Source organism: Balaenoptera ricei, chromosome 3 (genome assembly GCF_028023285.1).
Source record: "Balaenoptera ricei isolate mBalRic1 chromosome 3, mBalRic1.hap2, whole genome shotgun sequence".
NCBI lineage: Eukaryota > Metazoa > Chordata > Mammalia > Artiodactyla > Balaenopteridae > Balaenoptera > Balaenoptera ricei.
Window position 1 is genome coordinate 151,112,516 of NC_082641.1, and position 14,129 is coordinate 151,126,644.

The 14,129-nt window shown below is 50.0% G+C and overlaps 1 protein-coding gene across 2 annotated transcripts in view; it reads right to left on the reverse strand.

Annotated features, from left to right (window-relative positions):
• SH3PXD2B (SH3 and PX domains 2B) overlaps positions 1-14,129 on the reverse strand; it is a 112,591-nt gene that overhangs the window by 15,261 nt on the left and 83,201 nt on the right. For both annotated transcript variants that reach the window (XM_059917680.1, XM_059917679.1), the window contains exons 8-12: positions 12,198-12,302; positions 7,450-7,567; positions 4,379-4,605; positions 1,915-1,964; positions 919-1,038 (exon numbers count right to left, since the gene is read on the reverse strand). In XM_059917680.1, the coding sequence (XP_059773663.1) occupies positions 919-1,038; positions 1,915-1,964; positions 4,379-4,605; positions 7,450-7,567; positions 12,198-12,302 (620 nt within the window). The remainder of the gene's footprint in view (positions 1-918; positions 1,039-1,914; positions 1,965-4,378; positions 4,606-7,449; positions 7,568-12,197; positions 12,303-14,129) is intronic.

Below are 14,129 nucleotides of genomic sequence, written 5' to 3' on the forward strand. Positions count from 1 at the left end.
TGCTAATTATTAGAGAAATGCAAATCAAAATTACAATGAGGTACCACCTCACATGGGTCAGAATGGTCATCATTAAAAAATCTACAAATAAATGCTGGAGAGGGTGTGGAGAAAAGGGAACCCTCCTACACTGTTGGTAGGAATGTGAGTTGGTGCAGCCACTACGGAGCACGGTGTGGAGGTTCCTCAAAAAACTAAAAATAGAGTTGCCGTATGACAATGGCATATATCCGGACAGAACTCTAATTCAAAAAGATACATGCACCCCAATGTTCACTGCAGCACTATTTACAATAGCCAAGACATGGAAACAACCTAAGCGTCCACTGACAGATGAATGGATAAAGGTGTGGTGTGTATACACACACACACACACACACACACACACACACACACACAATGGAATACTAGTCAGCCAGAAAAAAGAATGAAATAATGCCATTTGCAGCAACATGAATGGACCCAGAGATTACCATCCTAAGTGAAGTAAGTCGGAAAGAGAAAGATAAACATCATCTGATATCACTTATATGTGGAATCTAAAATACGACACAAATGAACTTATCTATGAAACAGAAACAGACTCATAGACAGACAGAACAGACTTGTGGTTGCCAAGGGGGAGGTAGGTGGGGAGGGACAGACTGGGAATTTGGGATTAGCAGATGCAAACTATTATATATAGGATGGATAAACAACAACGTCCTACTGTATAGTACAGGCAACGATATTCAATATCCTGGGATAAACCATGATGGAAAAGAATATGAAAAAGAACACGTATATATGTATAACTGAATCACTTTGTTGTATGGCGGAAATTAACACAACACTGTAAATCAACTATACTTCAAAAAAATAAATTAAAAAAAAAAAAAAAGAATCACAGGTAGACAAAGGGAGACCACGTCCACTCACCTCGACCTTCAGGCCCGCCTGGAAGCTGATGCCATCAGGGATGGTGGTCTGGAATTCAGCAATGGTGTAATATTCTTCCTCCACTTGGGGTGGGATGGGAGGCTTGGGCAGACCTCGAGGCTGGTACAATTAAACACAGTGTTAAATCCACTATAAGTCCGTTCCCATGGCGCTGAATGGGAGGCGCTAAGGGATTGGGGCACACAATCACCCTCAAGGGGGCGCTGGCGGACCCATTTGGATTCTAGGACAAAACAAAGGGGACCACTCAGATCATCGTCTTCTAGATAGGTCACTGGCCTTTCAGCTTTAGGGCAATGAGAAAAAACATGGGACATCTGCCTATAATCATGAAAATTTGGGGCAAGACAATATTCTCTGAACTTAAGAGGCAACAAGGGTTGTGAAATGAACACAGGTTTGCAAGTCAGACCCATTGGTGTGACTGTGGACAAATCCCTTCCCCTCCTGGAGGCCTCAGTTTTATCTCCTGTAGGATGTGGGTAATAACAGGATCTACCTGGTGGGGTCACGGAGAGCATTCAACGAGTTCATGTAGTGAAACACCGGCATACTGCCTGGCACTCAAAAGGTGCTCAATAAATGGCAGACATTAAAAAAAGAAAGCCCATTTTCAAAGTATTGCTTACAGAGTTAAAAATGGAGTATGAAAGTAAAATATCAGAATGGCACCACAAGCAAAACGTGTGCCTTATCCCACTTTGGTTTCAAGTTACGTTATTCGAGAAGACTTATCTAAGATAAAGCGGAGTGGGCTCAGGAAGCAGAAAGTACATCCTGAGACCTAATTGTCACAAATCCATGGGCGAACTGTTTGATCTCCCTGGACCTCAGTCTTTCCACCTGTCAATGGGATTAGCTTCACAAGGCTGCTGTGTGGGCAGGAAAGAGTGCATCCTTGGAGAAGGCGAGGTGAGTGTCGGGGGGCTAGTCTCAGGTCAGGGTCTGGCTCCCCAGTTGCAAGGGTCCACTTACTATGGTCATATCCCGGCGAGGAGGGGGTCTCTGTCTCATCTTGGGTGATCCTATAAAGAGACGACAGATAAAATTCCTGAGGTGGACACCATGAGAGATCTATTCTCTCCTGCAGGAGATTAGGCATCACATTTGGCACAGGCATCAGTGAGCGACTGCGACGCTTCCTGTGGGAGCCCAACTAGGAAGGGGACACTCAGACTGGGTTCAGGACTCTCCATCAACAAGGGGATGGTGCCTAGTCCTGGAGCAATAGAAAGCTTTCCAGCAAAGGCAACAAGTGCAGGCTTCAGAGTAACGCAGAGGTGGGAGGCTACAAGTTATGTGACTTTGAGCTGCATGGTCCTCTTCTGGAGAGGGGGTGATAATGCCTGCCTCCTGGAAGCAGTGGTGGAGATGAAAGTCAACAATACAGGTGAGGCTCTTGGCATGTGGCAAGCACACATTAATGTTACTGCCCCTGGCTTTGTGCTCTGGAACAAACCCAAATTAAACAATGCATAAACAGAGCCAAACAAACTTGGACTGAGGACTTCAGGGGTTTTTACTCTGGAGTTGGGCTGCTCCTGCTCTGGGTCTCAGGGTCAAGAAGGGGACGACTCTGCAGTGGTCCAAGGCTCCTGGCTAAAGGCAGAACATTGAGGAAGGCACCCCACATGCTGTCAGAGCTGGTTTAGCATGGGTCTACACAGAGGTGTAGTTTGGTAGTTGGGGTGTAGAGGAGACTGCTAAACTCTTAAATACCCATTTCTCCTGTCTTCTATTAGAAAAATATCACAACAGAGTTTTAGCCACTTGACTGCCTACAGTCAAGACTACTACTATAAAGACTACATTTCCCAGACTCCCTTGCAGCTAGGTACTGCCATATGACTAAGTTCTGGCCAATGGGATGTGAGAGAGTAACAAGTCTGTAGCTTCTGAGTCCAGTCTTCCACCTCTCCCTGCCTCATTCTCCTTGGCTGGACTAGTGGTGAGCCCTCCTGGACCAGGAGGATGAGGGCAACACAAGATAGATACAGCATAACAAGACTCGTGACTGGATAGAGTTGCCATAGCAGCTCTGGACATATACCTGACTGCTCGGTGAGAAAGAAATAAGCATCTAAATTACTTGAGCCATTGTTATTGGGTGTATGTGTGTGGTAGTAGTGGGGAGTCTTTGCTTGAGCATCTGAACCTATATATCCTAACAGAGACACGGGCTTTCAGATTTTCACTCTCTCCTCTAGTGTTAATGGGAATCCTCCTATGCTCTTGGCCATGATAGGTTCCTGCCGTGGCATGTCAGTGTTTTCTCAGAGTGGCTGAGAACAATTGGGAGACTCAAGAAGTTCACTGACCATAAGAGTCACTTTAAACAGCTGGCGAAGCCCAGCGAGGGGCAAGTGACTGCATCCTTGTGGCTAGTTTTTTTTTTTTTCTTATATGAATGAACCATTCTTTTTTTAATTAATTAATTAATTAATTAATTAATTAATTATTTTTGGCTGTGTTGGGTCTTCATTTCTGTGCCAGGGCTTTCTCTAGTTGAGGCAAGTGGGGGCCACTCTTCATCGCGGTGCGCGGGCCTCTCACTATCGCGGCCTCTCTTGTTGCGGAGCACAGGCTCCAGACACGCAGGCTCAGCAATTGTGGCTCACAGGCCTAGTTGCTCCGCGGCATGTGGGATCTTCCCAGACCAGGGCTCGAACCCGTGTCCCCTCCATTGGCAGGCAGATTCCCAACTACTGTGCCACCATGGAAGCCCCTTGTGGCTAGTTTTTAGTCCTTTCCCAACAGACAGATTCCTTCTGCCTTGTACAGGGTCACATGCTTGAGGCTGGCATCCTGGGTATGTAGCAGACAATAATGAACCTACTCTCAGGTGTGCTGGGAACACTAAATGGTAAAATAGATACAAGGAAGCTTTGAAAAGCAAGATGAGTAAAGAACAATCTTCGGAGTAAACCCAACACAGGGTCCACTTTTTCTTCCCCTGGCTCAGAAATGAGGCCCTGCAGAGAGACCACTGGCACTTGAGTCAGAGGGACCTGGGTTCAAGTCCCGGCTCCACTGTTCACTAGCTGGGTGGCCTTGGACAAACCCCTTCATCTCTGTTTCCTAATCTGTAAAATAAAAGGAGTAGGTCCTTCAAAGGTTATTACAAGGAGTCAGTGAGACTGATTATAAGATTCCTGGCACCTAGTAGGGGCTTGAGAAACAGGAGCTCTGGCGATATGAGACAGTGGAAAAAACATGGTTTGAGTAGGAAAGCCACGTCTCTCTGCTCAGGTTCTGCAACTTGCTGGCTGAATGATCTGGAACAAGTGACCTGGGGTTTGTGAGCCTGTTTTCTTATCTACAGGATGGCGGGCAGCAGGGCTGCCGTGAGGATGAGGGACAACATGTGAGGACCTCTGGGCACAGAGCCTGGCACGTAGTAGGTGCCCAGCTGCCGGGAGCTCGGGTGGGCGTCACTTACTCTGCTTGACATCACTGTCGGGCGCCGGGCGGCCTTCAAACCGGCCATCCCTCTGGTTGTTGAGCAGCTCCTTCTCCCGGCCCACCGAGTTCTGCTGCCGGGAGACGCCGTCCAGCTCGAGGACGCCCGCGTGGGCGGGTGAGCCGGGGCCCAACTTTGGGGCTAAAGGCTCCCCGCTGCTCTTCTTTAGGTAGGAGGCTGGGGCCCAGCCCTCTTTGCCCTGGTACCTGGGAGGAGGGGGAAGGATGCCATCAGGCTGCTCTGCCAGGCCCGTGGGAAGAAGCTGCGCTCCTACTGTGAAGCTCACTTCGGGTCCCAGATGGCAGGAGCGATGGACCACGACTGCCCAGGGCCAGGGGCTGGCACACCGCTTGCTGCCTCCTGATGAAGCCTAAGCCCTCAGCTGGGCCTCCCCAGTCTGGCCTCTCCTTACGTCCCCAGCCTCGGCTCTCACGGCAACCTCACGTCCCGCCCACCCCCACACACAGCTTGCGCTCTCCCAAAAGTTCCACCATCTCTCACCCCCCTGCCCCTGCTCTTAGAGACCCTCTGCCTGGAAAGCCCATTCTCTTTTGTGCTCCTTTTTCCCAGCTCTGCTTAATACCATGCCGCCTCGCAAGCCTTTCCCGAGCCTCCCTCCACGGTGCCCCCAATGTCTCCTGCACACCCCACAATCCCAGCACCTATAACACACAGTGACACTTGGCTGTGACGGTCCTGTCTCCCCACTTAGAACTCGAGCTCCTGGGGGCGGAGATCATGGATGATTCATCTCTGTGTGTGAGGGCCCTCGCTCCCAGTGAGTTGAGTGAAGAAAAAAGGGGACAAGTGGACAAACTGCCAGTGGACCTGGCAAGGGTGAGCAGCCACAAAGCTCTGCTACAGTCCTGGTCCCCGTACAGTCATCCCCACTGGGACAATGATGATAACGATAAGTGACACTCAGTGGGCACCTACTCCACGTCATTCCTGTTCCAAGCACTTTACAGCTATTGCTATAGTTCATCCATCCAACCTGGGGGTTGTCAGAAATGGATTCAGACCTAGAACGCTGGCACCAGAGTCTGTGCTGCTTTGCTGCCTCTTCCCAGAAGCCCCAGCTCCCGGCACAAAGCCTGGCATAGGCAGGGGGGGCCTCCAGTCATATTGCTTAACGAGGAGATTAAACACGCATTCAGATGAGAACGAAGCAGGTCGGGGGTTGGTTCCAGGGTTACCACAGGTCACTGAGCTTCGGAGTGACTGAGACCCTGACAGACCAGCTCACTGAATTCCAAAGGGAACTGAACGAATGTAACAATCATTTAATTCTCTGCACTATGGAACTCGGTTGAATAGCATGACCAGAGGGGTTGATTGGGACCAGAGGTGTGCTGGAGCCAGCTCACACCACTTGTGAGAGCCAACTGTTCATCTCTCTTCCCAACTCGGCGTTTAGCGCCATCACAGTGGGAGCTTAAAATCTGCCACGGTGGGAGTATTTACACCACGGAAATTGGCAAACACCGCAACTCAAGAGCATTTTCCCTTGGAGAGCTGGCTGTTAAAATTGCCAGCACCCCACTGGTCTGAACCACAAAACAGGTGCCCACACCTTCGGGGACGACATCTAACAGACTGGAGATGATATATGGCAGGGTCACATCTCTCGTCAAGAATCACCTTAAGAACTAAATAGCACTGCGTTTCAATAAAAAAAAAAAAAAAAGTCCTTTATAACTGGAAGCAAACTTAAAAGGAGGCAGCAATCTGCAGTTTGGTGTCTATCAATCTTAAAATATCCTCTGAGAAGGACTAAACCTTGTGCTAATTGGAAAATGTTAGACTACACGCAATCCGGGCATCACTATGAGATAGTTCATCACTTGGGGGCACAAAGCCATAAGCAGAGAGGCAACACGTGCAATGCTGAGTGGGCTTTGGGGTCAGAAAGGTATGGGTTCAAAACCTGGCTCGGTCACTTTCTAGCTTCAGTCAAACCTTCTGAGGACCGCGGCAACATCCACTGCAACCTCATGAGGGACCCTGAGCCCAGTCGAGCCACCTGAATTCCAGAGCCTCTAAGTTTGGGGATAAATTGTTATACAGCAAGGTAACACATACACTCCAGATATGTGAGTTATCATTGTCATTACTCTGGCTTCAAACCTCAGTTCTGAGGAAGTCTTCCTGACTCCCGGGCTGAGGAGCCCTCTTCTGTGCTCCAAAGTCCCCTGTGCAGCCCTCCTACACCCCACTCGCCTCCCTGCCCTGTACTCGTGTCTGAGTCTGTCTTCTATGCCTGTGGGTGTGAACTACTGTCTCTTTCTCACTGTTGACTCACCAGCTTTCAGTAGAGAGCTTGGCCCAAAATAGATTTTGGTGTAGGTTTGCTGAATGAATGAAGGGTCACACACTCAGCCCCATGTGAGTGGTCCCAATGTCCTGCCTCATATCACGGCACAGACACCAGGTGGCAGGGACCTCAGGCTTCTTCTCTTGCCCGAATTTCCTGAGGTTGCACCCTGCCCGCCCGGGTAACCAAGGAGGGAGAGTTCCCCGGACTTTCATTACTAAAACTGGGAAAGTCCCAAGCAGAGCAGGACGAGTTGGCCACCTTACCTACCTATGAGCTTTCAATTCCATCACATAGGTGAAAGAGCTGTGACAAAGTGTTGGGAAAGCCGGTCTCCACTGGACTCTGAGAGATGACGGCAAATGATCAGCTTTAGGACGGGCTACTGTCCGTGTGGTGTTTAGCGTCCTGTTGCTCTCAGGGCGGGGCTGGAGTGGGAGATCACTCACACAGGGCAGCTTCAGCCTCCACTTACTCATTACGAGACACATCTGGAGGTGGAGACCAGTCTTGCTCAATTGGGTTACTGCTATCAGTGGTTCAGTGTGTTTAGAGACGGTTTTGCTTATTATGGAGTTTTAGAGAAGGATATGGGTAGGGAAGGAAGCCAAACAGCACAGAGGAGAAGCGTCCTTTTATAGCTCAGGCTGAAACCTCACCTCCTCTGCAACTGCTTACAGATATCTGTGCAGCTGGAGCCTATATGACCTGAAACCCACCCAGCTGCAGAGGGTACCTGATCTTCCACCAGCCTTCCAGGTTTTTCTGGATGACCTCCACCACAGCTCCTCTCTCCAGGTTCATTTCATCTTGGTCACGAGCTGTGTATGGGTAGATGACTGTGTACTTCTCCTCTGTGGGGACAAACAGATGTTGGGGGTAAGTCAAGGACACTATAAGCCCCGGGACGTTGATGGCCAAGGCTGTGATCTGAGAGATGCCCTCGTAAGGACGGATTTCCTCCAAAGACTTCTGTGCACCATCTCTGTTCCCACCCCCCCACCCCTGGCCCCCAATAAGCGACCCTCACTTAGCCCTGGATGACCCTGTGCAAGCAGCAACAGGACACAGAACAAACGGCAGGTCAGTTCCTCTGAAATCCCTCAGCATCATACATTTGCACTCACCTTCCTCAAATCTGTGCCTCAAGGTCACCTTCCTTGACCTTGCCTTATGTAATACCCAGACCCATGGCACCCTCTTCCCCCTTACCTGGGTTTATTTTCCCCCCTTACCAGGAATTACCTTCTAACATACCAGATAATTTACTTATATTATGTTCCATGTCTGTTTCCCCCGCTAGAGTAAGAGCTCCAGGAAGGCAGGGGTTTGAGTCTGTCTTGTTCATTCCTCTACTTCTAGCACTGGGCACGGTACTGGGAATATTTAGGAACTATTTAGTAAAATAGTCAATGTTTAGTAAATGAACAAGTCCCGAAGGCCTGGTGGGAGTCACCTTGCTCATGCTGCAGCAGGGGCGGGGCGGATGTTAAACCCTCTGTGGCTCCTCTGCAGTTCTTAGTGGCGGAGGGTCAGGGACAAGCTGTATTTGGCAGCATAGTTTGGGGTGGAATCACTACCAGGGAGGAGACAGCTAGCAATGTTCATTACCTAGCTGGTAGCTGATGTCCCTTTTTCATTGTTTTCAAGCCCCTGGATCCAACCACGCCTGAAGCTTCAATTTTATTTTTTAAAATTTATTTTTTTAATTGAGATATAATCGACTTATGGGTGTACAACATAATGATTTGAGATATATATCATGAAATGATTGCCTGCTTCTGTTTTCATTAACACCACTGGGGTGCCTTCCATCCCACTCTCAGTGGTTCCCTGCTCCTCCTACCCCCAAAGCCAAGAGAGCTGCCTCCGGCTGTGTCCCTCCCACAGCAGGACCGTACCCCCGACCCCCTGCTGGGCCCCGCTGGCAGGGTTGTTCATTGTCACACTCAGCCAGGGCCCTCCAGAGAGCAAGAGCATAGCTCCCATCCCCAACACTGTCAGCAGTGACTGCTGAGACAGATAACAGATGAGTGTCCCAGGGGAGCCAGTGACGACAGGAGAGGGCTTTCCTGTTTTGGTTACACTGCAGCCCGCAGGGAGGGACTGAGCCAGCTGTGGGCTGACGTTGATGGTTAGTGTGTCCGGGCTGGCTCTCTCTCTCTCTCTCTCTCTCTCTCGCTGGGAAAACACCACAGGCTGCCTGTGGCCTTCCCAGCTGGTGCAGAGGGAGGCGGAAAACACACAGGGCGTTTATTTATTTATTGATCTGGCCCCCTGACCTGCTCTGTGGGGGTTGAGCTGACTCAAGCTGCACACATCCTGTATACAGCGCAGTCAGCTGTTCTCCTCACTCACAGATACAGGCTGGGGTATGGGTGCTGTGAAGGGTGCTGGGGGTAACTCAACCCCGTGGATGCACAGGTTTCGTCTGGCCAGGTGAGACGGGGCACTGCCTGGGTCCCGGACTAAGTACTGTCAGTGCTACAGGCCCTGGACTCCTGGGGATTCTCTAGCACCCAGAGACCCTCTCTGGGCTCCGTAGGATGCTCAGGGTTCCCTAACAAAGGGAAGTGGGAGACCTTGTAGACTGCACGGTGGGTAACACTGCCTGCTTACCATCCGTCTGCCCTTCCTCTGGTGGCACTGCCAGCCTCCAGCCACATGTTTGGGTGAGGCTGACCTCGCCACCACCCAGAGGGATGGGGAGGGTGCATGACGCTGGCCTGGCCAAAGTGACTGGCCACCGTGACTAGTTCAGGGATGGCATGTGACCCAACTGGGTCAGTTGGAACCAACTGATTGTGTTGAAGGAGAAGCATTTTCTTTGGTGGGTGTCCCTGAAGGGTGCCTGGAACTACTGTCACCATGAGACAATGGTTCCAGCAAGGTGGAGAATGGGAGCTGAGGGTGGCGAGAATAAGCCTCAGGTGCCAAGGACAGGTAGAAAGGGAATGTTGCCGGCCATCAAGCCATGAGCCACTGCAGTCATCCCCAGCAGTGCACCCTGAGGGGAATTTGGGATGGAGAAAACCAGGAAGCATTCCGCGCTCTGGATACTGGCCTTAGATAGTTAAGATGCATATCTAAGGAATAACTTCAATGAGATCAGATTCTTGCATCTTTCTATTCATAGAAAAGCACTAAAATCATTAACTTATCTGTTTTTTGTGATTAGCAGTAATCTTTTGATGTTAGACTACATGTTTTGTTTTGTTTTGTTTTTCCAGCCAAAAACTCCTGTGTATCCTGGTTCCTCCCTCCTTACCTCTTTGGAGCAGTTCCTCAGAGCTATCTGAGAGGCTGTCTCCCGGCCTAGAGTCCTCAATAAGGTGCCTGTATAAAACTTAACTCACAACTTCTTGGTTGGGCATTTTTCTTCAGTTGGCAGACATTTTCAAGCTCCTGGATCCAGCCATGCTAGAAGCTGACCCTACCCTAGGGTTTTCAATGATATGAGTCAATACACTTCCCTTTTGCTTAAGCTGGTTTGACGTGGGTTTCTTTTCCCTGGCCACTCAAATGCACCTGATGAAGGGAACAGGTCACTGGCTCAGCATTACAGGGGCCCCCAGGCTTCATTTTTTAACCTGGGAAACTTTAGGGCCCCAGGCTGACAAACACCCTAAGCTCCCTCCTCCCAAACCTACATGCCAACACACACGGTACAGACCAGATCACCGTTTCTCACATGCAGCAGGCACGGGCAGTCCCAGAGCATGCAGATGCAGGGACCCGGTTCCGAATACCGAGCGGGGAGGAAAACTCCGAGGTAGGCACCTTGACGCCAGCTGATGGCATACAGGTCCCCCAGAGTCCGGCGGCGGCCCATGGGCCGGGGCAGAGACCAGTATCTCCATGAGACTGGATGGGCGGCATGTGGGGGCGAAGGGCAGAAGGCAGAGGTAAGAAGAAAGCACTTCCAGTGTCTTGAGGCAAAGGCGGCACCAAGCACGTGCTCCCACTTAGGAGCAATTATTTCTGAGTCTATGCCACGCCCCAGGTGTCTAAGAAGGACCGAATCCCTGAGTACTAACCTTGAACTTGAGTGAAGAGCCACCCAATAGACACAATGCTACTCCCAGCATGATTATGAAGAGGCACTAAGAGAAGCCCTCATGGCAGGGGGAAGAAATGTACAAACCCTTAGGAAAATGTGGTCTCTCTCCCATCTTCTAGCTGTGTGACCCCGGGCAAGTGTCTCTACTTTCTGAGCTTCTTTTCTCATCTGTAAAATGGGGACAATAATCAGTCCCTTACAGAGACATGCCCCGTGGTAGGCAGGCATCATAAACTGTCTAAGGGAGCTATAGTTTCCACGCAGCACATGACTACCCCTTAATCTGAGTTGATTTTTGCACTTTCTCCTCATTAGCCCCGCCCCTAGAGCCTGGTGGGCCCCCAAAACGCAGAGCAAAACAAAAGGCATTTTACTCTGCGGGTGCTGGTTGCAATAAAACTAAATGCAAACCACGTATGCATTTCTTTTTTTTGCTAACCTTTGAGCATAGAAATATCCCTTCTCCTTACCCTCTTTTCTGTTAAATACATACTCAAGTGGCTTTGTGTTTTCTAAACAGTCAACTAAAAGCCCCAAATATTCAACCCTAGGTAAGGCATAGCTCTATGATAATAACTGTTCCTAGTTATTTATTGTTTTAGGTTCTTTGCCAAGTGCTTTGCATGTGGGATCTAATTAAAAAAAAAAAAAAATCCCATGACGTAGATACCATCGTTTCCATTTTTAGAGGAGGTGGCTGAGGCATAGAAAGGTTAAGTTGCGGCCCAAGACCGCTCAGCCAGTAAGTGGTACAAATTCAAATTCAGTGGTGAGAGTCAAGTTCAGGTCTGACTCCAAAACCCTACTGTTTATTAGCTAAAGTGAACTCATACTCTAGATTTAGGAATGCTCCTGGAGGGAAAGGGGAGTTGGCTGGGCCTTAAGATTTCTGACACAGCGGGAACCACTCTTTAGGATACCTGTAGGGAAAGTTCTCTGGGAAACAGAAGTGTGTGTGGGTGAGTGGAGAGGGTCAGCTCTGATCCCGACACCCAGTCCGGGCCATTAAACCAACACAGAAAGCAGACAAAGCAGAGATCTTTACGGATGGCTTCAGATGTCTTGTAAATGAGCTTGGAGCAGCCCCAGCACCTTGGCCGTCAGAATAATTCAAGGGAGGAAGGGTGAGGTGTTGACAGCGATCTGGCTGGGCCCCATTGAGGTCCCATGGAGGTATCAGGGCCCCAGCTCCAGCCAGGCTCACCTGGGTTGGCTCCCCAAGGCCCCTAAGAAAGGGCGGGCTTGCTCTGCCCCAACCCCAGGGCCTGGCTTCAGGTACACAGGCTCTTGGGCCTGAGCTTGTGAGCCACTGAGGCTGGGAGGCAGAGGCTGAAGGGACGGGATTGGGTGAGGAGGCCCTCACATGGGTGACGGCCGGCGGCACAGGTCTCCGCAGTGAGCCGGAGGCCCCGGCTGCTTCCTACCTTCTTCAGGCTGTAGGGAAAACTCATCCTGCACACCATCCTGTCCTTCGAGGCAGGTTGCAGGGACCCAGCCCTGCTCTTCAGCGGTGCTGACGAACCACCAACCTGGGAAAATGAGGGTGCAGACTGATGTTAGTTGGGTCAGGTGTGAGGGCCGGGCGTCAGAATACAATATTAGATTCAGCCGCTACAGGAACCAACGCTCAGCGTAAGGCTCAAAAGTCACCATTTTATTAGTAGAACACAACTACCCATGTTAGCTGACTGCTAACTGCTAGAGACAGGCTAACAGGAAACCTGCTCGGGAGTCGGGGATGGGGGTGGGGAGAGAGGTTGTCCTAAAGGATGAGAGTAGAGAACGTAGCTCCCTTCACTAAGCTGTGCAAGGCACTAATCATTTTACTTGCATTATCTTATATCATCTTCACATTATTATTCCTACTGCACCGACGAGAAAACTGACGCTCCAAGAGGCAAGACTCGTGCAAGTTCACACGGCTTACGGCTGAGCTGAGACTTGCACCCAGGGCTCTCTGATACTGAAACCACTGCCCTAATAACTTATCTGAGACACTGATTTTGCATCTGTTCGTGTCAAGGTAAATCTGGCTGCAGATATAACAGTTTGAGAGGCTGTTCACTGAGACTCGGGCCCTCCCGTTTTAGAGAAAGGGCTCTCATGGAGCCTGTGGTAGGCAGAATAACAACGCACATGGCAAAGAGTTCGAATTAAGGTCACAGATGGGATTAAGGTTGCTAATCAGCCGAACTCCCAAATAGGAGGTTATCCTGGCTTAGCTGGGGGGGCCCAGTATAATCACAAGGCAGGCAGAAGAAGGGTCAGGGGGAGATGTGGGTAAGGAAGAAAGGCACAGAGAGGGGAAACACTGCTGGTTCTGAAGGTGGAGGAAGGGGTCACGAGCCAAGGGATGTGGCTGGCCTCTAGAGAATGGAAAAGGCAAAGAAGCAGATGCTACCCAGGCCTGCAGAAGGGAACAAAGCCCCAGCAGTGCCTTTATTTTCATCCACTGGGGCCCATTTTGGGCTTCTAACCTCTAGAACCATATGATGATAAATTTGTGTTGGTGTAAGTCACTGAATTTGTGGTAATTCGTTATAGCAGCCACAGGAAGTTAATACAGGGCCCAGCTGGCTCTGCACAGCATAAATGGAAAAATAGGATCTGCTCCCCAAGATCACAAACCTCCAGGCCCTGGAGACCCCAAAGGAGAAGAGAAGGAAGGGGCAGACTCTGGACTAGCTTCCTGGTCTTACAGGGAGGCCTCTGCTTTTGAGCTCCCTGAGGTAGAAGCCACCTTCTGCTTTACTCGACTGGGTGCACCTTTTAAAATACACGTTTTGGTGGCTGGGAAGTGTGTGTGTGTGTGTGAATGAATGGGGTTGATAAACCTGCGGAAAACCAGAAATCAGAAATATGCCATATATGCCTTCCTAAGGACTCCTATTTGTAGGTATCCGTGCGGGGTTAAGGAACGTGTCACAACAGCAATGACAGCAAAGATGCGCCAGACTGTCTCAGTGCTTCACATCTACTACTGACTGGCTGAGTCCTCACAGCTGCCTGTGAGCTGCATTCTATTACTGCCCCATTTTACAGATGGAGAAGCCAAGCTCAGAGAGGGGCAGTGACTTGACCAAGGTCACAAAGAAAGTGGCATAGCCGGGATTCGACCCAGGCCATCTGGCTTCACAGCCTCAGCTCTTAACTACTGGCACAAATGCCTCATGCTTTGCTGGAGGGAGAGTAAATTGGTATGGCCACAGTTTGGAAGCAGGTCATTTGGCTGTATCTTAACATTTAAAGTATGCATATCTTATGGTCCAGCAGTCTTCTGCATACCTAACCTAAAGAAACACTCACCAATGTGCACACAGATATACTGTTCATACTAAAGGAAGATATGGCTTATA